The following is a 25868-nucleotide window of genomic DNA, read 5'->3' on the forward strand; positions in this document are numbered from 1 at the left end:
CTGCTGCGTTTCTGTGTGAGCTGAAACCCTGAGAAACGTTCTTTCTCTTGCACTAAGAGGACAGACACTACACCAGAGATGATTTCAGAGACCTCCCACCTGTCTCAACCTTGGAAGACAAAGACTAGAGACTGGCAGGCCACAATCATCAGGCTGAGAGCTGCAATCCCATTCTCTCCCCTGATGTGAAGGATATTCGCTACCGGGTACACAGAAGGACAAGCTATTCTGCTCTGCAATCAAAACAGCCTCCGTGTCTCCTTGGCCCAGGAATCCTATATAATAGAACCACCCAACTGGCAGTCTCTATGCCTTAGCCACAGAACACAAAGGCACTGCAAGTGGAGATAGGGACACTTTGGCCTCCCAGCCCACCAGACCAGATATCCCAAAAGGGAAAGGTCGGTAAAGAAAATACAAACTGTTAGTTGGTGTGAGTGATTGATATGAGCCAATCGTTTATTTTCACTGCCCCGTCACAAGCTCTCCCTCTGTCCCCACTCCTGCCTGCTTCTGCTGTGAAAAAAACCCCCACGCTACCTCCCCGTCCTCCCCACACCACCACATTACTCTCCCTTGCTTGGTTGCCAGTCCAACTGCCTCACAATGTCAGAAGGGCGACATTTTCAGTTTCTTTCCTGTCCACCTGCGGGGTGCGGGCCAGGCAGCCTTAAGTGCTGCTTTCTGCGCAAATGTTTTTTGATTACAAATACCTAACTAGGTTTGAAATGTTTTATAGAATAAGACAATATTCTTTTCAACAAACTTTAAAAAAAATGTACAGTTTTGCTGTTGGTTTCCACCTCCCCCCGCCCCTACCCCGGCTTGCGTACCCTCCCCCACCCACCGCCCCTCCCCGGCAGCTCAGCCCCACCCCAACAGCCCCTGTTTTCCTTGGTTGTATTTTGGCGGGTGCCTGGCACCCCCAGAGATTCAGCTTCATGGCTGATAGGCGACAATGGCAGGGGCTTCACCGATACCCTTGGTAACCGTAGTAGTTCCTGTAGTATCGGTCTCTGTCCTGGGGGTGGTGGTGGTAGTAGTAATTCTGCCACTAGAAGAAAGGGGAAACCCCATCACTTGGAGCCAGAACTGACTAAAGATGGAGAGGCGACACTGATCCCCCTCTGGTCCAGCCTCCTCACCCTCTACCTATCCTAAGAGGATACTTACATCCTGATCGTATTGTCTGCAATAGTCTCTGTATCTGTTGTACTCATAATCTCGCCTGTAGAATCGATCATAGTCCCCTCTGTATCGATCGTAGAAATTACGGTAACCCTGAGAAAACAGAAAGAGAAGGAGCAAAGATTTGTGGGCTTTTTGCATCATACCCCACTGTGACCCCCTCTTAAATGAGATGTATCTTAGCTTGGCGATATAAACAGGTTTAATTTTCCCAGAATAAATTCTTTCAGAGGAACACATTACACGGGCAAAATCCTAAGCCCTAGTAAACAGCCCAAACCACTCTGCTCCCCCAAGCCAGTAGGAATGGCTATCACGGCCCAGAGGGAGGAGCAGAAGGAGAGCTGCACTCACCCCTCTGTTTCCAGACTGCCCCCAGTACTGCTGCCCGTAGGCCCGGTTGTCGTAGCCTCGGCGCTGCCCGCCCACTGGAAGAGAAATGGAGAGCGCGCTCAGACAGCTGGCATGGGGTCCTGGCTCCACGTCTGAGTGGAAATCAAAAAGTTGGAGCCAAAGGCAATTTGGGGAGAATAGAAGGCCTGCTTCCATCAGGCTCACACAATGGTAATTAAAGCACTAGCCGAGACCTTTTAAAAAGTCTGAGAGGGGAGGGCAGAGAATAGAGACATAAGAAAACCAAGCCACCTTGCTTTTGAAGCCCCCCAATTCCTGCAGAACATTTAAGATGGCAAAAGGATACGTGGCAGAGTTAGAAACATGTGTAAAAACTGCCATTCATAGAATCACAGACTTTCAGCCCTGGAAGGGATCTTAGGTATCATATAACCCATACCCATCATTTTACAGAACTGAAACAAACTCTAGATAATAAGGCCCTTGAGGGCCAGTGTTTGTAATCCCAGCACCTAGCGCAGTTGCCTTGCACACAGTAGGCACTCAAAATTTTTACTGACTTACACATGCACATTTTAAAAGGGCAGCGAATTCGCAGAGGGTTTAACTAACAAACTAGATACTTGGAGTAAAAATTCATTCCACAAGTGGCTGCTAACTTGCTTTAACTGAATAATGCATTCACTGTTTGGTCTACACAGTGGGTTTGATCTGATAGAGAAAGCAGCAAGAAAACTTAAGATGAGCATTCAACTTCACTGCACAAATCCTTCGGGCATACTGGAACAGTGAAGTAGGGAAACCACGTGTAAAAATGAAAACAAGACAGATGAGAAGGCTCAAACATTACTTTTCAAGGAAACAAACATATGAAACCACTGCCTTCAGTTGAAGCGTTATGGAGAAAGCAGGAGGATCGGGGATAAAGAGCACAGGAAGCAATATGCTCCATAAAGAAGACACTTCCTCCTTGTCAGTAACTTGACTTGGTTTCCCTGGCCTTCTCCTATGGGTCCTGCTGTACTCAGCACAAAGAAGAGACTGAGGCTGGGGGTTGGCAGGTCCCCAGGACTTACTGTAGCCTTGGCCTCGACTTCGGTTTTGCCGGTTGCGCTTGTTTCGATTGTTTCGGCGGTTTGTCCGCTTCTCAGAGGGGGGCAGCAGCTTCCTTGCCTCCTCCTTGTACTTAGTGACAATGGGCTGAGCTTCCTCCTTCTCCAGCTCTCCGTATGTCACCTCATCCATATAGTCACATTTTTCAGGCAGAGAGAAGTTGGCTATAAGAGTAAGAGAGAAGCTTGTGGGCCTGAAAAGTGCATAGATGGGTAAGATCTCATTATGAAAACTCTATTACAAGAAGAATAAGATTTTCTTAGCCTCACCTACTATTGCACTAAAATGTGCTGGGTTCACACCCACTCACGTGTAAATAAATAATCAAATTAACTCTTTCCACCATTAGTTTTCCCTAAACTGTAACAGCCCCAGGCAAAGGACTATCTGCAAGCTGCAGATTTACGAGTTCTCAAGTAATCCATGATAAATTAGAGTGACCTGGGTTAGTGTTTCTTATCAGGAGAGAAGCAGGTAGCCAGAGGCTAGAAGTAACTGAGAAAGTTGTGGTCTTGGTTAGATAAGATGTTAGGAAATACATTTTTAAAATGAGAAGTTAAGCCTGAAGGCATCTACTCATCTGCACAAGGTGAACAGAAAACAAGAGTACAACGGTCTCATTTACCAGCTGTACTTGATGGGCTGGTACAATTGCCGGTTTCTACATATCAAGTTCAGAGGCTGGGTCCCAGTGGGGTTTGGTTCAACGGGCTCTCATGATCCTTAGATGAATCAATTATTATTCAGTTTTAAGAAACTGAATTCAGAGGCCTGATCATCAGTGATGGACTAGCACAGTTCATTCTGAGTAAACTCAGAGAATTAAGCTCACAGACGCGTAAACCGGCTCCCATGCCTGGGAATTATCAGAGTTCGAAGAGCCAGCAGACAAGAGGACAGGTAGGATGCCAAGAGCTAAAGGCAGCAAGGGGAAAATCACTCTCTAAGAGATAGCTGAAAGCTAGGTTAACCAAGATGGTTAATTCTGCCCCACGTGTACCTTGCTCTAAGGCTTTGTAGTTCATAGAAATATTAGATTTCAGTCAGACACCAAAACCAAAACAAATAAAAACCAAAACAAAAAACAGGCCCAACATGTTACCAGAAAACAAGACGAATCAATGAGATCACTCATTCCCACCACATTTCAATCTGAACTACAATAATCTCCCCCCTCAAGAATATGAATTCCATGAAAGCAGAGCTCTGCTATTCCCCCATGCCTAGGACGGTGCTGAACATACATGAGCATCAACAAAATCCATCAATACTTCCTGAACGAAAAACTGACTCAGTGAGTCTCTTTCCCTTGAGTTCTAATTCTCCCAGAGATCTATCTTAACCTTTTCGATTTCTTATCCAACATGGGTGGAGGAGCTACTGCTTCTCCATTCTCTCTGGAAGTGCTCCTGCCCCTTAAGGTGCTCTCCAGATTTACACTTAAGATGTGGAGAATCACTCCAGGAGCTGAGAGGCCCAATCAGGGGCACGCTGACCAGGGAGGACCCCCGATTTGTAGAATTTTAGCCCACCTTTCATCTCTAGCATTATTGACTCAGGTACATCATCTCCCTCCACCTCCTTCCTCAACTCCAGCCTTTTCTTCCAGTCCTCCTCAGTAGGGACAACCACCACCACTTTCCGAGAGAAGGTCTTGAACAGCAATAGTTTCCGCCGTTGGCCAGAGTTATACACGTTACACTAGAAACAAAGATAAGAATGGACGTTTTAGGGATAACAATTACTAATCAAACTCAACCAAAACCCTTTTTAGGCAAGATGCCAGGTTACAGAACTATATATACACAAGCTCTAATTCTTCCAACTCTACTTGACAACTACTGTTACATTTTACACATCAGGAAAATTGGCTCTTGACATTATTCTTTTGCACATCAGGAACACAGAGGCTCAGAGAAGTGAAGGGACTTGTCCAAGGCCACAAATCTACTAAGTGCTGGAGCCAAGAATTCAACAAGCTCCAACGCTCTTTCCATTGCCCCGTTAACTGTTTCATAGTCTGAGTCTGTACACTCCAGCAAAAACATTAACGAGAGCTATCTCTTATTTAAAAAAAAAAATTACAAACATAACACACAACCAAGTTGGTTAGAATTCGGTGACCTGATTCTATTCCTTAACTCGGTCTCTCTCTACATACGCACTCTACTTTGACAACTTTGCCATATTAAATGTATGCCAAATTTTTCATCTTTGGATCATCTATAAAATCAGGTTTCTTCTGAATGTCTGAACAATACCTGATCAAGAATGAAGTTCCTCTTTGTCCGGGAAGCAATTTGGACCAACTTACTAAGGCACTGGGAGGCTTGCTGAACTAAAAGGTCTCGACTTTTGGGGTCCATCTCTGGTTCTTCAGGCCCCTTCATCTGGTGAGTTTGAGAGGAAGTGAAGAAAAACACAAGAAGTTATGCTGCAAATTAAAGCCCAAAAGTCACTGGTACGTTGTCACCACCCTAAATGCCACCAAAGCTATCACATCTATTCTTTCTTATTCCAGTCTCAATATGGATGTATTACAGATTTTCACCTGCTTTTTGAAACTGGAAAATGCAGCAGAGAGAAACAAATCTATTTTAGAGAAATATTTTAAAAAGACTCATTTTGACTAGAAGGACCCCAGAGGTTGTGGCCCCCGGTCCCCAAACCTTCTGTTAGTCCAAGACAGGAACCATTCCCAAAGCCAACTCTTCAGACAGGGACTAGAAAATGATACTGCTGAGGAGTGAGCTTCTTGGATGAAGCAGAGACATGAGACTACGCGGACAGCTTCTGTCTGGAGGGGACATGAAAAGGCAGCGGGGGACAGATGCTGGCTGAATAGACATGGGAAATACAGGGTGGAGAGAAGGAGTGTGTGTTGTCTCATTCGGGAGAGAGCAACTAGGAGTATACAGCGAGGTGTATATAAGTTTTTGTATGAGAGACTGACTTGATTTGTAAACTTGCACTTAAAGCATGATAAGAACTAAGAAAAAAAAAACAACTCATTTTTCTATCTCTGAGACCCTTGTTCTCAGACACTGCAAAGACTAACTCCACTGGGGACAGGTTGAGTCTCTTGGTACCACCAGAGCAAATACTACAGCTGACTCATCTCCCCCTGCGACTCACCCTCATTTGACTGAGCACAGTCTCAGCTCCCAGAACATTGTATCTTTTCTCAGGGTTTTCTTTTGTGTATTTCCGCGCCCACTGGGTCTTTCCAGATCCAGGGAGTCCCACCATCAAAATCACCTGCAGGTAAACAGAACCATGAATACAAGGAAAAATAAGTGAGGGTTATGTTTATCCAGCCCAGTTCAAGAACATCCTCCCTTGCCCCAGTTCGGCTCTGAGGAGACCTGGGAGAGCGTACCCACCCACCACTGCAGATCGAGAGCCCTACATTCCTGCATTATTGTTTCGCATACCTCGCACTCCTCTATGGTCTTGGGAGAGACTGCAGTGCGCACCCGCTCCTCAACAGGCACAGCGTGGATGAACACAAACTCTTCTGGTGGTGGGAAGAAGGGCTCCTCTTTCTGACCAAAGTTTAATTCTACAACACAATTTTTGCAGAGGACATGGGGTAGGAGGGCCCGGTCGGCCAGGGATTCCTTATTGATCCGGAATGCCACACCAAGGTCTTCTCCATTCTTGGAGAAAGAGAGTTCTACTTCTTCAGTCTCAAAATTCTACAACACAGGACAAGAGCACTTACGGGCTTGCAGGGTTTAAGGGTGATTAAATGTAACAACTTTTTTTGACTCAGGCTGCTGTACAACACCAATAGGCAAGCAATGCAGTAAATGCATAAAAGTCAGCAGCTGATGGGTAGCACAACTGAACCCCCAGTGCCCTCTATCCACTTGCTGATACTGACCCACAACTTTCAGGAGGACTTACCGCAAAGCAGCCAATGACATCATTCTCCCCGAAAGTCTGGCCAAACTCCTCGAACTGTCCATTCTCTGCCTTAAGTCCTCGTCCATCAAACCCATAAGAGAATTCATCCTCACCTAGAAAAACTGACAAATTAGTTTTTAAACCCAAACTCTCCACAGAGTAAGCAAAATGGTAGCAAACATTAATGAAGAAATTTAAGAAATAATTTACCAAGCTGTGGATGGGAAAAATCAACAGACCACCCAACTCGAAGGAGAGAAACCTCTGTGCAGCCTTCTTTCATTGGGAGATTCTGGGTTACCTGGCCAAGTCAGAAAGGAATTCTCAGATACTCTGCCCAACCCAGGAGCAATGTCTGAGTTAGAAAAACAATGTTTCTATAGCGGCTGAAAACTACAAATATCACCACTCAACATCAGAGTAACAACTGTCACTGAACTTATACCAAAGCGATGGGGCTTATTTCTTGGCTAATGATGCCAAGGTAATTGTAAAAAGGATGCTGTCTTCTTCTGCACTAATACAATACCGATGGATAAATTAACATATAAATGGCCTCAATAAAATGTATATACTACCTTGGCCTCAAAGCAGACTTTCCCCTTTGTCACTCCGTAAGTACTCCTTGCTCCAGACCAAAGGGTAGGAAACTTCTCTGAGAAAAGTGGCTGCCCTCCATAGCGGTCTTTGCTCACTTGAAAATGGAGATCCGAGGTATCTGTTAAGAAAGAAGCAATCAGTTTACTCCAGTGCCCAACACTTAAAAGCCACCAACAGGGCCCAAATATACCCAGTTGTCCAGAATGGATACAAAGTCTCCCACATACTCAATATCTTAGAAGTTAAGTTGCAAGCCCTGATGTTACAATCTCCAAAATCACTCTTAGTTGAAAACAACAACCCAATCTGCCTGTTTTATACATACATGTGTCCAGGTTCACAAGAGTTGGATCCTCCTCCTCCTCTTTGGCCTCTTCTTCAGGGGGCGGTGGAGACTTTGAGCTATACACATGAAAGAAAAGCAAATACAATGTAACCACAGCCCTCTTCTTTGAAGAGCATCTGTTTTAAGAGATCAGTGAATATAAAATCCCAGCACACAGCTTTTTTCAACAAATAAGAAAGGGCAACAGGAGCTTTCCAGGGTAGATTCAATCTAAAACTTATGCCTATAAAAACCTATTCCATTTTTTAATCCACCCTCCTTCCAGACTCTCCAATCAACATCAGGTACACCAAAATCAGAGCAGACACTCCCTTCAATGAAAGGGACTGTTTCCCTCACCGGCTGTGGTAAGCCTCCTCTCGGAATTCATAGTAAGCTCGGCCATGTTCATCCTTCTCATCCCGCTGTCTCTTTACCCCCCGCCGCTCACCATCTGAGCCTGCTGGTTTTGACTTTTCACTATCTTGGTCATCTCCTACAAAAACGAGGGAAAGAAAATCAGCAGTTTTTATACTGGAGTGTAGAATTAGCTCAGAACCAACAGAAATTAAAGGGGGGTCTGAGTATCTGTCTAACCAGAATAGCCAGGTTATTCCCACTACAGCCACAAAATCTTTCATTTCCAAAGATCACCTTCCTGCCATTGGCTGGGATTTTATTAAAAAAAAAAAAAAAAGACCAAAAAAAACACTGAACATTACAAGTGAATTAAACAATAGATTAAAACTGGACAATATGTGCATTCTGAATGTATTGGCTTAAATCAGGTCAAACCTGCAGATTTTCCTATCAATGACATAAAAACAAATACCCTCTAAGTCCTAAAAAAAAAAAACTTTTATAGGTTAATCTGCAGTCTGCTTCTGTGAAGATTTCCAGCTTTGGAAATCCCACGGGGGTAGCTCTACATCCTATAGGGTCGCTGTGAGTTGGAATCAACTCAACAGCCGCAGGTTTGGTTTTTTTGTTGTTACAGGTTTACATTCTTGTGAGATCTGTATTTAAGTGATTAGCACATACTTTCCATCACTTCCACAGCTTCACGATACAGAAGCCTCAATTTTTTTTTTTAGAGTTTGTCTTTCCATCTTTAAAACGCACAACCATGGCCTGACTTCTGCAGCAAATGGACTCAGGTGCATGACACAAAGCTGGATTTTCATCATGAAAATTTACTGAAAGTTCCAAGAGCAAGCCGTTAAGTCACAAGAGATCCATAAATAATACTGCACTCTTACTGCACATAATTTGGGGCAGAAAGGTGTTCTCCTATATTTAGCAACATTCTTTACAAGAGGAAAACACTCTGGAATTTTTCCTTAGACTTTTGTATTTTGCAACACTGAGATGGTTTTTTAATAATAATTTCTTTAAAGCTGTCCTTTATCCTCAACATCTTCCTTATCTGCTATTTGGAATAATACAAAAGTTATGTAATGGGATTTTTGTTCCAGGACAGAGGACAAACAATCTGCAAGTTGCATGTGATTGTCACAGAGTGGGTTCCAATTATACCATGAAAATCAGTAGCAACCTAAAAATGTATTATAAAAAGAACTAAGGCAACCCACTTTACAGTAACACTTGGAAACTGCTCCAGGTTGCCTCCCTACTCTGACAGATAGTGTTATGGATCGGCTCTAACTATCCAACCCCTTCAAAAGAAGTGAGAGAGTTCACTATCTCCCTGGGGCAACTCTGCAGTCTCTTCCACAAGGTTACCCGATGGACCCACCAGCACCTCAGTATCATTTCAATTCAGGAAGTCAGGGACTTGAAATGTAAAAGGCTGACACAGGTATACAGCCAGATCTACAAATATGCCCATCCAGCAACTCAATGGGAAAATTAATTTAAAGGTAAGAATACAGGCAAGTAAAAGCTCCAGCCAAGTAAGATTAACTGATTTATCCTAAATATATCAGATTAAGACTTTCTGTTCACTAGTTAACTATTAAACTTGACACCCTCACACTGGAGGCTGTGCCCTGCTGCTAAAACAAGAACAAGGTTAGATTTCCCGATTTACTGTGTGGCTCAACCTCTAGCAATGTGCTTTTCATGGAGCAGACTCTGACGAACTTAGTTTACTGCTCAGTATTTTTTATGACAAAAACGTCAACAGTCAGACAGCCTAAAGACCTAAGCTTCCAACTGTCGGTCTGGCTGTCCCTGTGGCCGTCAATTCCTCAGCATGTTGGAAAAGATAATGAGAACCGCGGGAGGCTGCTCCACAGGTAGCTCACGAGCAGTTCGCGTGCAAAACCACTCACGTCCATAATCACTCACGTCCATTCACTACCACCAACGAAGCAAGTTAAAGCAATCTTTCCCTTGCAGCGAGCGGGGCCACCAGAGGAGACCAAACTGCTCAGAAAGGTGGGCAGGTGCTGAAATCCACCTCCCGGCGAGTTCCACAAATGGCAATGGGAATCTTGCACTTCCAGGCAATAAGAACGACGGGTCCAACCCCACGATGCAGGGCGGGGTACTGGATCGGGGCGCATTCGGCAGTTTGGAGCTGGGCTCCGCTGCCAGCTCCTCACCCTGTTCCTCTGCAGCCTTGTCACCCGGCGCCTCAGATTCCGGAGTCTCGTCCCCGTTCTGCTCCTCGGGCTCGTCTTCCTTCCTCTTGTCAGTGCTTTGCTCTTCGCCACCATTTACCCCACCTGACCCGGCAGTGGCCTCCGCCGCTTGCTCGGAAGCATCGGGGTCGGCCGCGGCCTCTTCGGCTGTCGCCTCCGGGGGCTCCGGCGGCGGCTGCGCGGCCTGGCCCGAAGCCTTAGCAGGAGGTGACTCTTCGTCCTCGTCCTCAAGCAGTGCCTCCTCGTCTTCCTCCTCCTCCTCTTCGTCCTCCTCCTCGTCCCCGCCCGGGCCTCCGCCCGGCGCGGCTACAGGCCGAGGCTCCGCCTTGCAGGCCCCGCCGGGCCCGGACCCGACACCGCCAGCCTCGTCCTCGAGCATCTCGGCGTCCAGCGCCTCCTGCAGCCGCTGCGCCAGATCCACCTTGAGGCCGCGCGAGTCCAGACCCCGTCGCTGCAGCTCCGACCGTAGCTCGGTCACTTTCAGCCGCTTCACCTCCATCGCCGCCGCCGCCTCCTCCGCCTCCCGCCGCCTCCTCCCCTGCGAACCGTCGACCGAGCCCGACCGCGCAGGCGCCGCCGCCGCCGCCCGCCTCCGCCTCCGCCTCACGAGCCAGCCCTGAGCCCGCGCGAGCGAGCGCACGCACGAACGCACGCACGCAGCGAGGGCCGCGCACAGTCTCCACTACGTAGTGTTTGTTTCCCCTTCCTTCTCCCCTCCCACTTTCGGCCCACGCAGGTTCTAACAACGCGATGGGGAGCTGTTTCCCGTCCTGCGCCCCTCGGTTTCCCTACCACGGGCGCGCGCGGAGGATGCCGGATTTCCCCTTCCTCTTCCTCCCGCCCCCTTTCATCGCCTGGGCCAATCGCCGCCGCTGGCTTTACCGCGCAGCCGCACCGGAGGTCAAGACAGGAAAGGCTGGCTGCGGCTCAAGTGCCTCGTAGCACGGAAGCGTGTACACGCCTGGGTGTTCGTAGTTCCAGCCGAGGTTTGTGCGCAACCGCCCGGAGCACCCGTCTTATCTGCCCCTCCCACTCTCTCACCGCCCTTAGTCGCGTTCGACTTCCCGTCCGGCCCCTAGAGTTTGCTTCCTAGTCCCTATTCCCTAGTGACTGCGTGCATAGGATTGTGGAGAGTAAGAACAGCTGTCGTTCTCCACTTGTTTTAAAATATGTTATAAGGGAAGCTGTTGCAACATAAAAGCCTACTAGCAATTGTTTTTCTGCCTAGTAAGGAAAAGAACGCTCCAGAACCATGGAATACGGTATACCCCCAGGGCTCCTCTTAAGGCTTCCACTTCTGCCCAGCAACAGACGCTCCCACCCCGCCTTTCATTTCTCTCATTGGCCGGCTCTAATAGTTATCTGCAGTTATGATTGGACATCTGAGATCGTTCGTATTTTTCCAATTGGCTGAAGTGCCCGGAGTTCCCCCCCGCCAGGTTGGTCCGCCTGGGAGGCTGGAGAGGCGGGGCCGCTTCTGATTGGGCGCCGTGACGCAATACACGCGACCCTTTGGATACTGCACTGTTGGGAGACGTGACCCTTTAGTTTCTGGGCTCCCGTTTGTAAACCCTGGTTCAATACTTCCGGACTTAGGCATTTGCAGAGGGCGGCTCGGTTTGGTGGACTTGCAGCCGAGATACTTATACCACCGCTTTAGTCGCGAGCTGTGGGTTGGGATGCACGGACCTCATTCACATCGGTTCCCCAGCTCACAGCACCAAAACCGAAAAACCAAACCCGTTGCCCGTGGAGTCGATTCCGACTCATAGCGACTCTATAGGACAGAGTAGAACTGCCCCATAGGGTTTTCAAGGAGCGGCTGGTGGATTCGAACTGCTGAGGTTTTGGTTAGCAGCAAAGCTCTTAACCACTGCGCTAGGGACCAAAACAAACAAAAAATCCCGTTGCCATGGAGTCGCTTTGGACTCATCGCGACCCTATAAGGACCGAGTAGAACTGTCCCGGTTACAACTTAGCAGCCAAATTCTTACCCACTGTGCCACCAGGGCTCTACTGCACTATCAGACATCAATAAATATTTGTGGAAAGAAGTGTAAATAAAGGGCTAGAAGGGAGGCAAGCCCTCTAGATGTCTTTCAGCAGTCTCCCAGCCTACCTCCTTCCACTTCCGGGTCACGGGGTGTGTCCAAAAGAAAGAAGGAAGCAAATTCACCGGCGTTCGCACGCCTGCCACGATTCCTTAGGGCCTTTGCTTTTGCAGGGGCGTCTTCACCGCGGAACTACTCCTTTAGGATCCGATTCATCGTTAGCTTTCCTATTCCCACATCCTTTTCCTAATTAGTTCCTGCATTTTTGGAGATTGAAAGTACTGTGGAGAGGAGAGGAAGGGACTGTGGTAGAAACAAGCAAAGCTCACTTAACCTGGGCGGCATCCCGGAGAAGGATAATTTCTTGCCTTCTTAAAGTCGGCTACCAAAATCAATTATTTTGCTCCCATTCCCAGAGCTTCAGTTGCTCTTTCACATACCAATTCCAAAGGAGTACTGAGCGACAAAGAGTTATGGAGAAGCGCCTGCTGGAGGCTCAGCTGTACAAGGAGGAAGGGAACCAGCGCTACCGGGAAGGGAAATACCGAGATGCAGTGAGTAGATACCATCGAGCCCTGCTACAGCTGCGGGGTCTGGACCCAAATCTGCCCTCCCCGATACCTAATCTAGGACCTCAGGGCCCAGCTCTCACATCTGAGCAAGAAAACATGCTGCATACCACGCAGACTGACTGCTACAACAATCTAGCTGGTAAGAGCAGGGCTGAAGGTTGGGTGGAGAGTATCAAGACAAACACAGGAAAACCTGTGAACACAGGAAAATGGCACTGACGTGCTTTTCTACTGTCATCCGGTTATCCTGGCATGAATTGGAATATTATTTCCAATCCGGGGGGTTCTGATTGAGTTTGTATAGAGCAATGCTTCTCAAACTTCACCTAGAGTTTGTTAACACAACTTCTGGGGACCCACCCTCAGAGATTCGAATTTAGTGCTCCGAGGGGGCCTATAAATTTCCATTTCTAACAAGCTCCCAGGTGATGCGGATGGCCATGTAGTTTGAGTAGCCGTGCATTAGGGAGTTTTGCACACTGTAGAGAAAATACTGAACTTATGGTTAGGGTCTTGATTCTTTAAGGGAAATTTAATATGTGGGAAAGAAGCCAGTGCTTCAGCTGGTGAGGTAAGCCATCGATATTTGATGTTTTGGATTGCTTTTCCTAACTTTCTTCCTTATAAATCTGCTGGATGGTAACTTGAATAACTGGTATCTTTGATCTGCAGATGGCCTTGAGTTAAGAGAGCTAGCATCACTCAGATCATTCCACTGAAAGAAGGAGATTTCTTAGGCCAATTCTATGGCAGGTAGATTAACCATAGAGCTAATGAAATTAGCTCAAACATTCTGACAGCCCAAGTCGGGGTCATAGAAATGATTAGAAGTAGTTTGCACACTTCTTAATGGTTATTTCGACGGCAACTAACAATAACAACAGTGGTTGTTTAAAAGAGTAATTTTTTTTTTACGTTAGTACAATACCCATTAGCTATGGTCCTCTGAAAACCTAGCTTTTTTAACAGTATATGTCCGCTAGGAGTGCACTACTCTTTGATTCAAATAATAATAGACTTATAGCTGCTAATGTTTCAATTCCTTCAAGTCCCCAACTGTTTGTTAGATGTTGAGAATATAGTATAATAAAACAAAGATCCCTATGCTCATGGGATCTTGAATATATATTCAAATAAGAGAGATGGACGGGCAATAAACGAAAGAAGTAACATAAGTAATATATTAAATGGTGATTAAAAAAAAAAAAAAAACGTTGCTGTGGACCTGCCTCATAGGGTTTCCAAGGAAGAGCTGGTGATTTCGAATTGTCCACCTTTTGGTTAGCACCCAAGTTCTTAACCAGTGTGCCACCAGGGCTCCAAAGGGTGATAAGTACTGTGAGAAAGAATAAAGTAGAAAATGAGACTCCTGAGAGCCTCAGGCATGGGGGTGTTCACTTCTGTTCTATGTGCCAAGTACTAGTTTATATGTATATGTGTGTGTGTGTGTTTGTGTGTGTATATATGTATATATATATATATAATTTTACTTATTTTGTAGCTTTTGGGATATACAGGCAGAACAAACACGAATTCAGCAGTTTGTACTTGTACCATTTAGAGACGTTGATTACATTCTTCAAGTTATGTAACCATTCTCACCCTGTGTTAATGAATTTTTCCTCCCTTGTTAACATAAATTCACTGCCAGCTAAGGTTCCTGTCAATTTGATCCCATATAGATAGCATAATGCTCAAGGCAGACATTTTTTACTAGTTAGATGATGTTCACTTTTAAAGAGGGTTGTAAGGTAGGACTCATTGAGGTGACATTTATGAAATCCCATGGCAGACACTGTTTAAACACTACACATATGAGGAAATACTCACACAGCTAGTAAGTAGTGGAACTAAAATTAAACCTGGGGAGTCGTAGCCAGAGCTTAATTTCCCATTGCAGACCAATGGACGCTATTGTTGTTACTAGGTGCCGCTGACTCGGTTCCGACTCAGAGACCCTGTGTACAACAGAACAAAAGACTGCCCGGCCCTTCGCCATCCTCACAATCAGTGTTGTGCATGAGCCCCTTGTTGCAGCCACGGTGTCAGTCCATCTCCTTGAGGGTCTTCCTCTTTTTCAGTGACCCTCTACTTTATGAAACATGATGCCCTTCTCCAGGGACTGATCCTTCCTGATAACAAGTCTGAAGTATGTGAGACGTAGGCTTGCCACCCTTGCTTCTAAGAAGCACTCTGGTTGTACTTCTTCCAAGACAGATTCGTTCATTCTTCTGGCAGTCAGTATTATATTCATCATTCTTCACCACCACCATATTTCAAAGATGTCAGTTCTTCGATCTTCCTTATTTGTTGTCCAGGGATGGAAAACACCATGGCTTGAGTCAGGTGCACCTTAGTCTTCAAGGTGACATCTTTGCTCTTTAACACTTTACAGAGCTCTTTTGCAGCACGTTTGCCCCATGGAATGCATCTTTTATTTTTCGTGACTGCTGCTTCCATGGGTGTTGATTGTGGATCCAAGTAAATGAAATCCTTGACAACTTCGATCTTTTCTCCATTTATCATGATGTTGCTTATTGGTCCGGTTGTGAGGGTTTTTGTTTTCTTTATGTTGAGGTGTAATCCACACTGAAGGCTGTGGTCTTTGATCTTCATCAGTAAGTGCTTCATGTCCTCTTTACTTTCAGTAAGCAGGTTTTGTCATCTGCATAACGCAGGTTGTTAATGAGTCTTGCTTCAATCCTGGTGCTCCATTCTTCTTCACAGTCCACCTTCTCAGATGATTTGCTCAGCATACAGGTTGAATAAGTATGGTGAAAGGATACAACCTGACACACACCTTTCCAGACTTTAAGCCACGCAGTATCCCCTTGTTCTGTTCCAACGACTGCGTCTTGATCTATGTACAGGTTCCTCATGAGCACAATTAAGTGTTCTGGGATTTCCATTATTCGAAATGTTATCCATAATTTTTTATCATCTACACAGTCAAATACCTTTGCATAGTCAGTAAAACACAGGTAAACATCTTTCTGGTATCTCTGCTTTCAGCCGAAATCCATCTGACATCAACAATGATATCCCTCATTCCATGTCCTCTTCTGAACCCAGCTCGAATTTCTGGCAGTTCTCTGTCGTTGTACTGCTGCAGCCACTCTTGAATGATCTTCAGCAAAATTTTACTTGCATATTATATTGTTCAATAACTTCCACATTTGGTTGGATCACCTTTCTTTGGAATAGACATAAACATGGATCTCTTCCAGTTGGTTGGCCAGGTAGCTGTCTTCCAGATTTCACGGCATAGACTCGTGAGTACCTCTATCACTGCATCCATTTGTTGAAACATCTCAGTTGGTATTCCGTTAATTCCTGGAGCCTTGTTTTTCACCAATGCCTTCAGTGCAGCTTGGACATATTCCTTTAGTACCATCGGTTCCTGATCATATGCTACCTCCTGAAATGGTTGGACATTGACCAATTCTTTTTGGTATAATGACTCTGTGTATTCCTTCCAACTTCTTTTAATGCTTTCCTGCGCTAATATTTTCCCTGTAGAATCCTTCCATATTGCAACTTGAGGCTTGAATTTTTTTCTTCAGTTCTTCAACTTAAGAAATGCAGAGCATGTTCTTACTTTTTGGTTTTCTATCTCCACGTGTTTGCACGTGTCGTAATACTTGAGCTGCCCTTTGAAATCTTCTGTTCAGCTCTTTTCCATCATCATTTCTTCCTTTTGCTTTAGCTACTCATCGTTCAAGATCAAGTTTCAGAGTCTCTTCTGACATTCATTTTGGTCTTTTCTTTCCTTCCTGTCTTTTTAATGATCTCTTGGTTTCTTCATGTATGATATCCTTGATGTCATTCCACAACTCGTCTAGTCTTCAGTCAATAGTGTTCAACGCATCAGATCTACTTTTGAAATGGTCTTTAAATTCAGATGTGATATACTTAAGGTCATAGTTTGGGTCTTGTGGACTTGTTCCAATTTTCTTCAGTTTCAACTTGAACTTGCGTATGAGCAATTGACAGCCTGTTCTGCACTTGGCCCCTGGCCTTGTTCTGGCTGATGATACTGAACTTTTCCATCATTTCTTTCCACAGATGTAGTCGATTTCGTTCCTTTGTATTCCCATCCATCTGACAAGGTCCATGTGTATAGTCACCACTTATGTTCATGAAAAATGGTATTTGCAGTGAAGAAGTCATTGGTCTTGTAAAATTATATCATGCCATCTCAGGCATAGTTTCTATCACCAAAGCTGTATTTCCCAACTATGGATTCTTTATCTTTGTTTCTAGCTTTTGCATTCCAGTAATTCTTAGTGCATACTGATTGCATGTTCCATCAATTTCAGACTGCAGAAGTTGGTAAAGATCTTCAGTTTCTTCATCTTTGGCCTTAGTGGTTGGTGCATAAATTTGAATAATGGTAGTATTAACTGGTATTCCTTATAGGCTTATGGATACTGTCCTATCACTGACACGTTGCCCTTCAGGATAGATCTTGAAATGTTTTTTGAAGTTGTCTTCAAGTTGTCATTCCCGGCATAGTAGGCCATATGATTGTCTATTTCAAAATGGCCAGTACCCCGACACGTCTCTCAGTTTGTCATACTGTGGGGGCTTGTGTGTTGCTGTGATTCTTGAAGCTATGCCACCAGTATTCAAATACCAGCAGGGTCACCCATGGCGGACAGGTTTCAGCTGAGCTTCCAGACTAAGGCAGACTAGGAAGAAGGACCTGGCAGTCTACTTCTGAAAAAACTTAGCCAGTGAAAACCTTATGAATAGCAGCAGAACATTATCTGATGTAGTGCCAGAAGATGAGCCTGCCAGGTTGAAAGGCACTCAAAATACGACCAAGGAAGAGCTGCCTCCTCAGAGTAGAGTTGACCTTAATTACGTGGATGGAGTCAAGTTTTTGGGGCTTTCATGGACATTATTAGAGAATAGAATATCCAGTGGGGAATTGACCAGAAATCAAGGAAATGAGATGTTCTAGAGATGGTTCCTTGAAAATATCTTTACTTTCCAGGTGGACTTGATCTGTAGAGCCTCTACTTGGGGTGCTTGGTGGGAGCACTTTTCAAAATTAATTTAGTTGTTTAATGTGTATTCTTTCTTGTTTAATCAGCAAGATGCCTGTCTTATTTCTCTTATTTCCTGTTTCTAGCGCAGTGCCTGGCACATAGTCCATACTCAATAACTAGTTATCAAATGAATGAAGCTAGGATGATGAATTAGGTGACCACTGAAGAACTAAGGAGCCCTGCCTGGTGGCATAGTAGTTAAGTGCTTGGCTGTTAACCAAAAGGTCAGCAGTTTGAACCCACCAGCTGCTCTGCAGGAGAAAGGTGTGGCAGTTTGCTTCTGTAAACACTGCGGCCTTGAAACCCTATAGGGTCACTATGAGGCGAAACTGACTCAATGGCAAGGGGTATTGGTTTGGAGAACTAAGTATGAGCTATATGACCACTTGGTGGAGATGTTGTAGAGGAGATGCAAACATAGCCCAGGCACGTTAATATCCTCATCAGCCCTGCGTCTTGGATGTCTCAGCTGCTGTTGTTGATTGCCCTGAGTTGGCCCTGACTCGTGGTGATCTTATGTGTAACAGAACGAAACATTGCTTGGCCCCGTACCATTCTTAGTGATCACTGTTATTTGGGTTCATTGTTGTGGCTGTTGCATCAGTCCATCTCACTGACGACGGTTTCCCTCATTTTCACTGGGCCTCTACCAAACATGATGTCCTTTTGTAGCAACTGGTCTTTACTGATGATGTGTCCAAACTAAGCAAGCCAAGTCTCTCCATCCTTGCTTCTAAGGGACATTTTGGTTATATTTCTTGTATAACTTAATAGTAGTATGCTTAATTCCCACAGTTGTGATATAGGAAATTCATTTCCTTTCTCTTAGAAAGGCAGAACACTGACCTGAACACTTGCCTATTCCAAAGGATTGATGAAAAGATTAAACAATAGTGTTTATTAACCGCAAAGCACAGTGCTTGCTATTTACTTACACAATTAATTGAAGCTATTGTTGTTATCAAAGCTGTCCTACAGGAACTGGTGAAATGGGGGATTCAGGCCAGAGAGCCTTGGGCGGAAGAGACATGATGAAAGAGAGTTTAAAATAAATTTGAAAGTGCATTCTTATTAGTTTCACAGCTGGGCCTAACCCAACACTAGGTTTCTGGTAGGCATTCAGTAGACTGTAAGGTATGAAAACCTTTTCATTCAGTGCTGCATCCCAAGTGCTTGGAAGAGTGTCTGGCATGTGGTAGACACTTAAACATTTGTCGAATGAGTGAATGGTGATGGTATCATATGATGTTTGGTCCTGCTTTCAGCTGGTCAGTAGAATTGACTATAATAAGGCCCTCCTCCCTCTTGTCCCTTTCATTTGGCCCCATTAGCCTGCCTTCTTCAGATGGAGCCAGTGAACTATGAACGAGTAAAGGAATACAGTCAGAAAGTTCTGGAACGACAGCCTGATAATGCTAAGGCGTTGTACCGGGCTGGAGTGGCCTTTTTCCATCTGCAGGACTATGACCAGGCTCGGCACTACCTCCTGGCCGCCATCAATAGACAGCCAAAAGGTGAGAGGGAAGGGGATTGAAGTGGTGAGGACAAAAAAAATTGTCCTGCTGAGGTGTATCTGTGCGAAAAGGGTTTTATTTTATTTTGCTTTTTTCAATGTGTTGAATTTTTTGAACAGGTAATACAATCACAGGGTTCAAAAGGATAAAAAGATGTACAATGAGCAGACCTTCTCCCACCCCTGTGTTCTTGTCTCCACGAGAAAGCAATATTAATTTTGTGTCTATTCTCCAGAAATGTTTAATGTGTATATAGATATATACACACCTGGATATATATATAGGCACATCATATATGTATATACATGGAGTCCCTGGGTGGTGCAAACACTTAACGTGGGCGGCTGCTAACCGGAAGGTTGTAGGTTTGAGTCCACCCAGAGGCACCTTGAAATAAAGTCCTGACAATCTACTTCCGAAAAATCAGCCCCCAAAAATCCTACGGAGCACAGTCCTGCTGTGACACACACGAGTAGCCACGGCTCGTAATCAACTTGACAGCAGTTGGTTTGGTTTTTCGTTTATTTGTGTATATAATTTCCCTCACTTAGTGAAACGGATGTTAAAGGGCTGTTTTTCAAGGGTCAGTTCCTAGCTTTTAGGAACATGACTGGAATAGGATCTAGGTCTGTAAGAATGGCGTGGGGACATCAGACCTTGTCTAACTTCACAAAGCGGGTGGAGAATCCTCAGTGCGAACAGCCCAAAGCTGAGCCCTGTGAGATGGAGGTCAGACGTTATCTCCTCTCTCCAGCCTTGCTACCAATTCAGACACCAGCTGTCCCTCCCACAGTACTCTCTACTTCTATGCTGGGTACCATAATTCCTTGCAGTGGAACTCACAGACAATACCCATGATTATGGGGTTTATTAGGGAAGTAACAGGTTACAATTCAGGATCAGGAATGACTCAGGATACAGCTCTTCGGTCAGGATAGCTTCTGGGCTGTGCTCATAGGTAGGCCTACTCCCTGGCCCTCCGCCTCTCGGACCCACCAACCCCTGCCTTGACCCCTCGGGCCCGGCCTCTGCCTTGCTCAGGCAAATGTTAAAAGCTCTTTAGCTCCACAAATAAGTGCCCAGAGGTACCCTACTCCACCAGTGAGTCTCGGCCCAAAGGCGCTTAGCTCTCTAGCTCTGTGGGTCAGTGAGGCCAGCTCTGCCAACAAGTGCCCATAGGCACCCCACTCCGCCAGCAAGCCTCCTGCCCGAAGGCACTCAGCTTTCTCACTCCATGGGCCAGGAAGCCCACGCTACTGTCTCATGGTTCTGCTGCCTTTGCTGCCAGTGTTTCTCTGCTGCTGCTTCTCACCATTTCTGGTGATATAGCTCTGTCTCCTGGGTCTAGAAGGTTCTCAGTGCAGGGATCCTGGATCCTAAGGATGTGCTCCACCCCTAGCTCTTCTTTCTTGGTGGTAGTGAGCTTCTCCCCTCTGCTCTGGGATTGGCTTTCTTTTAAGCGTCGCAGGATGGCAAACTGACCAACCCCCTCGTTAGGATTCCATGCACTTTATTTGCATGGTCCCATCCCCACAAGGGTGCCATGTACCTTATTTGCATTATTAGAAATCTCTCTAATCCCCTTGATGGGCCACAAGCACCTTATTTGCATAGTCCCACCCAGTCATTTGGTGGGAGTTAAAAGACCGTGGTGAAAAAGTCCATATAAAAGTGATCCATTACACCACAGGGTCCCAGTGAATAAACTTGATAATCCTCATTCTGCCAGCCCTCCAGCTGGCGTCTGGCCTTTGCTTTACCATTTTATCCTTTAGCTAGAGAAAGGGCAGGCTTACTGGAAGGAATCTGAGACTTGGTACTTTGTTTCCAAGGCAAAAAGATACCTTAGAAACAGGTAACAGACAGACGGCTGTGTTGCTTGACTCAACACCGAAAATTGTCTCTCTTTTTGCATTCTAGCTTAGAGCAGCTACTAGATGCTAGAAGCAGATGCCCCCTAAACAAAAGCAATGTGGTAAAATCTCACTAATGTAAATGTATGGAGAAAGTTACTATGAATTAATAAAAATATAAAACATGAATTATTTACTCATGTTTATTACCTTCAAATACATAGATGAGTACCATCTACATGGATAATATCTTTAGAGGCCCAGCTATAATAGCTTTTTCTTCAAACATTCCTTTCATCATAAAATTAGCAACCAGCCTACCTCTTATACACACACAGATTTTAAAAATTCAGTGGTGTTAATGAGATTTACTGCTGCATAGACCTGTTGTCATCGAGTCAATTCTAGCTCATAGTGACCCTATAGAACAGAGTAGAACTGCCCTGTATGGTTTCCAAGGAGTGGCTGGTGGATTCAGACTGCCGACCTTTTGGTTAGCAGCCAGGCTCTTAAGCACTGGGCCACCAGGGCTGCATAGAATAGTTGTGACATATTCAAGTCCTAGAGGGACAGGAAAAAATTGGAGTGTGATAACAGTCCTTCCCTTCCTCAGGGTACAGCTATGATCTGTCTCTAATCGCCTTCTCCATCCTCTTTCAAGATGCCAATGTCCGGCGGTACCTCCAGATGACACAGTCAGAGCTCAGCAGCTACCAGCGAAAAGAGAAGCAGCTCTACCTGGGCATGTTTGGTTAAGAAAGAAGAAAGATGCTTCTTCACTTGAACTTGGGTGGACCATTAAAGATCCATCAAGGGGAAACCTGAGCCTCAGCAAGAGAAATTAACCCCACACCTCTGACCCACGTGGACTTCTGTTGTTTCCAGTTCTGCACAAACTCTTTATGATTTATACAGTCTGTGTCATTTTTTTGTCTCTCCATCTGTGTGTTTATATTGTTTTCAGTACGTTATTCTTGGGGGTTTTTACCTTGGGAAACGTTTTCACCAGAACGTTACCTTTGGAAGTATTTTTACCAGAAAATGCTTATCAGCTATGGGTGGAATTAGCCATACCTGTGGCCTCGATTTTAATAGTAGATGTTGTTAGTGGTACTTACAGAGGAGAAGGGTAGCAGAGGGTGGAATAGTAAGGACAAGTGGAAAGCAGTTCCTTGTTTCGTTTCCTCAGATGCCCAAAGCCAAAGTTACACAGCCACAAATTGGGAGATATATTTTTTTGTGAAACTAAAAATGTATAAATTGGACCCAAATGCATTAAAATGAAATCAGTGAATATAATTAAACCATCGTTGGTTAAATTAATTCCTTATTTTCCTTAATATCTACAGACATTGAGATTCTTTTTTCCCCTACAAAAATGTTTCCTTTTGTTTCTTTTGGTAATTTCTAGTCTTTGCTGTTGCTCATTCTCAAATCATATACTTATTTATTTTTTCCATTAAACTATTGTATCTTAAAACCTCAGAAGTCAAGCATTTAAGTATTTATTTAATAACCCTTCAGACCTGCGGTTCAGCGAATTACTTAATGTGGCCCTTCTAGCCATGGTTTTTGTGACTCACACACAATGGTTGAGGGGGACTATGCAAATAAGGTATATGGAAGCTCTGATGGTTGGGGTTATGTGTCAACTTGGCTAGGCCATAATTCCCAATATTGTATGGTTGTCCTTGTAGGCAGGCGTGACTCAAGTCCCACCCTTACTCAAGTTACACCCTTCCCTTGGGTGTGGCCTGCATCCGAGGTATATATGTGAGTGCCCTGACAGGGCTCTCAAACTCTCTGCATCTGGATCATGCCTCCATTTGTTATCATCTGACCTCCGGTTCACAGGACTTGAGCTAGAGGCCTGCTGTCTGAGCTGCCAGTTCTGGAATTGGCAGGCTTTACAGCCCATCATCTGACCTGATTTGCCAGCTTCCGCAGTCTTGTGAGCCAGTCGTTTGAGTTTGTCAGCCCCTACAGCCACATGGACTGAGAGAAGCCTACACCTCACCCACAACTGTGTGAGCCATTTCCTTGATGCTGTTAGTTCTTTGAGCTGTTGCAGCGAATTATGGACCCCAAAGATGGGAGGGAGAGTACTGAGGGGAGGAGGAGTAGTTGATGGTAGAGATGATGGAGTGGGACAGCAGTTTGGAAAACTTGGATATTTGAGAAGTCTTTATCCTCCGCGTCTTAGGAACCAGCTTTGTCCTGATCCTTATAAAATATTCAGTGACAGAATCAGGATTTGAAGCTTATGCACTGCCTCTTAGTCACACCATCCAATGTGCTGTCTACACTCCAGCACTTTAACCTCCCCAGCAACCAGCTAATCAGACCGAGAGAATAAGAACAAGTCTCTTTGTTGGAAACTAAAGATGCAGACAAGGGGCTGTTCCAAATGCCTTCCCTTTAGCTCCCTCCTCTGCCTCCGTTTGTCCGTCCAAACCGTTCAGGAAGGAGTCAAGCATGTACAGAACTCAAAAGGTCTGTTTATTAGGAAGGGGATGTCAGTGCTTTATCAAAGATGAAGAGGTCAGAGAGGGACGGTAGGATAATGGCCCCTCAAGTGGGACATTTCTTGGCCATGATGAGGATGGCAGAAGGCACAAGTCCTGAAGGTGGAAGAAAACAGGCTTAAGCCACAGGGATTAACCTGTTCTTTGCACCAAAGGGGAGGAGAAATTGTTGATAGAGTGGTACAGCCATTTGGAAAAGTTGGGCTTTTGGGACATCTTTAACTTCTACCTCATAGGAACCAGCTTTGTGCTGATCCTTATATTTAAGACTTTGTGCCAAAAAAACACCCAAGTAAACATTTAAATTTTTAGTAGGTGCATATTTATAGTATGCTCATTTCTCTAAAAAACATGGGAAAGACAGATCAAGTCTTCCAGAAATAATGCCATCATAGAGCAGGATAAAATCATAAATTTATTTTTTACTTATCAGTCTGTATTTTGTAAGACTACAGGTCCTTACAGAGGAGGGAAAGAATGAGGAAGGGCTTTCCTTCCTTAGTGCCTTTTAAGGACAAATGGAACTCTGGATGCCATGTTGGGTGAGGTTGCAGGTCTGGTACAGTCATGGCTCAGTACAAATGTCCATCAACTGGAGCTCCTTTGTCATTCTGTTTACTCTTTGTGGATTATGTCCACAATGTTGTGGGTACTACGCAGTAGGTCACCATGTGTCTGTCAGTTTTTCCTACTGTGCTGTCAAGGATTTCATTTTACCTGGATCCAAAATCAATGCCCATGGAAGCAGCAGTCAAGAAATCAAATGACACATTGCATTGGGCAAATCGGCTGCAAAAGATCTTTTTAAAGTGTTAAAAAGCAAGGTTGTCACTTTAAGGACTAAGGTTCACCTCATCCAAGCTATGATGTTTTCAATTGCCTCATATGCATGGGAAATCTGGACTATATAAATAAGGAAGACTGAAGAACAATCGATTCCGTTGAATTACAGGTGTTGGAGAAGAATATTAAATATACCATGGACTGCCAGAAAAACACAAATCTGTTGTGGGAGAGTGCAGCCAGAATGCTCCTTAGAAGCAAGGATGGCAAGACTTCATCTCATGTACTTTGGACATGTTATCAGAAGGGTTCAGTCCCTGGAGAAGGACATCATGCTTGGTAAAGTAGAAGGTCAGCTAAAGAGGGAGACCCTCAACGAGATGGATTGACACAGTGGCTGCACCAATGGGCTCAAACATGGCAACACTTGTGAGAATGTTGCAGGACTGGGCAGTGTTTGGTCCTGTTGTACATAGGGTCGTTGAGTCGGAATCAACTGAACGGCACCTAACAACAACACAGTAGATGAGACCATATAGCACCACCTCTACCTTTATGAGTGGAGGTAGTAAGTATGTGTTATTAGCTATCATATAAGCACAAAAGAGATTACAGAGGAAAAAAGAAAAACCCTTAGTTTTGGCAAACGTACCTCAATTCTCACTTTACCAGTCACATCTCCCAAAGAGCTGGACCCCTCTTTGTACCTCCCTACACCCTTAAAGAACACAACCATCAGCTTGTGACAAGAAGTTTCTCTACCAAATAAACTTATGCTATCCAAGGACAGAACTAATTATTGTATTCCTTTCCCAAGCTTCTTAAGTTTCTTTTACATCTAGGTTTGTGAACAAAATATCGTGGTTGTGTACTGTTTGCTTTGGGCAAGTTTTGCTTTATGATTTTATTTTGTTTTTATATATAGACTTGATGTTACATAAGCTATCATCTTATGTGTCAGTGAAGAAAAAATAAAATTGATGTTTAAAAACATATTTTACAAATGTATTGCACTCATCCTTTTAATTAGCACTGCTAAGAGAACAAAGTGGTCAGGCTTACATTTCAGTTTTGATTTCTAAGCCCAGCTCCTAATGCAGCTGTTAGCAAAGAGGAAGGTGGACAAAGGCAGGCAGTTTGATGAGGTCTTGAGGCGATCTGGCTACCCCACAACCTGAAGGACAGGTATGGAAATCTCTCTGTGGAAGTTTGAGGAGGGGGAGGCTGCATGCCTTACCAATCCTTAACGTTTTCCACAGAATGTGAAGGTTTTGAATGAAGAGAAAGGATTCGCAATGGATGCAAAGGACAGCCAGCCATTGGCACATTAAGGACAGTTCAGAACAGTGGTTTCCCAAACTCATACCCCCACCTTCAGTTTTGCCAAAACCAGATATTACCTATACTACTATTTAGTCAAT

General features: G+C 44.8%; 2 protein-coding genes across 4 annotated transcripts; one reads left to right on the plus strand and one right to left on the minus strand.

The window, feature by feature from the left end:
- Window positions 1–859: 859 nt before the first annotated feature.
- Window positions 860–10639, minus strand: HNRNPUL2 (heterogeneous nuclear ribonucleoprotein U like 2). 3 transcript variants are annotated; one of them, XM_049892259.1, is made up of 14 exons: window positions 10057–10639; window positions 7850–7985; window positions 7490–7566; window positions 7143–7282; window positions 6775–6865; window positions 6565–6686; window positions 6090–6353; window positions 5791–5913; window positions 4917–5045; window positions 4188–4356; window positions 2619–2819; window positions 1543–1616; window positions 1174–1281; window positions 860–1054 (listed from the first exon to the last, which is right to left on the minus strand). In XM_049892259.1, exons 1-14 carry the CDS (start codon window positions 10592–10594, stop codon window positions 971–973), a joined length of 2256 nt encoding a protein of 751 aa, XP_049748216.1. In that variant the 5' UTR covers window positions 10595–10639; the 3' UTR covers window positions 860–970. The 3 variants fall into 3 exon arrangements, with proteins under 3 accessions (XP_049748216.1, XP_049748217.1, XP_049748218.1); XM_049892260.1 differs by having other exon boundaries at window positions 6565–6677; window positions 10057–10637; XM_049892261.1 differs by lacking the exons at window positions 860–1054; window positions 1543–1616 and having other exon boundaries at window positions 1188–1281.
- Window positions 10640–12240: 1601 nt separating this feature from the next.
- Window positions 12241–25368, plus strand: TTC9C (tetratricopeptide repeat domain 9C). The gene is made up of 3 exons (XM_049892262.1): window positions 12241–12857; window positions 19104–19286; window positions 21801–25368. The coding sequence occupies exons 1-3, from the start codon at window positions 12620–12622 to the stop codon at window positions 21893–21895; spliced, it is 516 nt and encodes a 171-aa protein (XP_049748219.1). The 5' UTR covers window positions 12241–12619; the 3' UTR covers window positions 21896–25368.
- Window positions 25369–25868: the final 500 nt, after the last annotated feature.

The sequence above is a fragment of the Elephas maximus genome, chromosome 7 (genome assembly GCF_024166365.1).
Source record: "Elephas maximus indicus isolate mEleMax1 chromosome 7, mEleMax1 primary haplotype, whole genome shotgun sequence".
Classification (NCBI taxonomy): Eukaryota; Metazoa; Chordata; class Mammalia; order Proboscidea; family Elephantidae; genus Elephas; species Elephas maximus.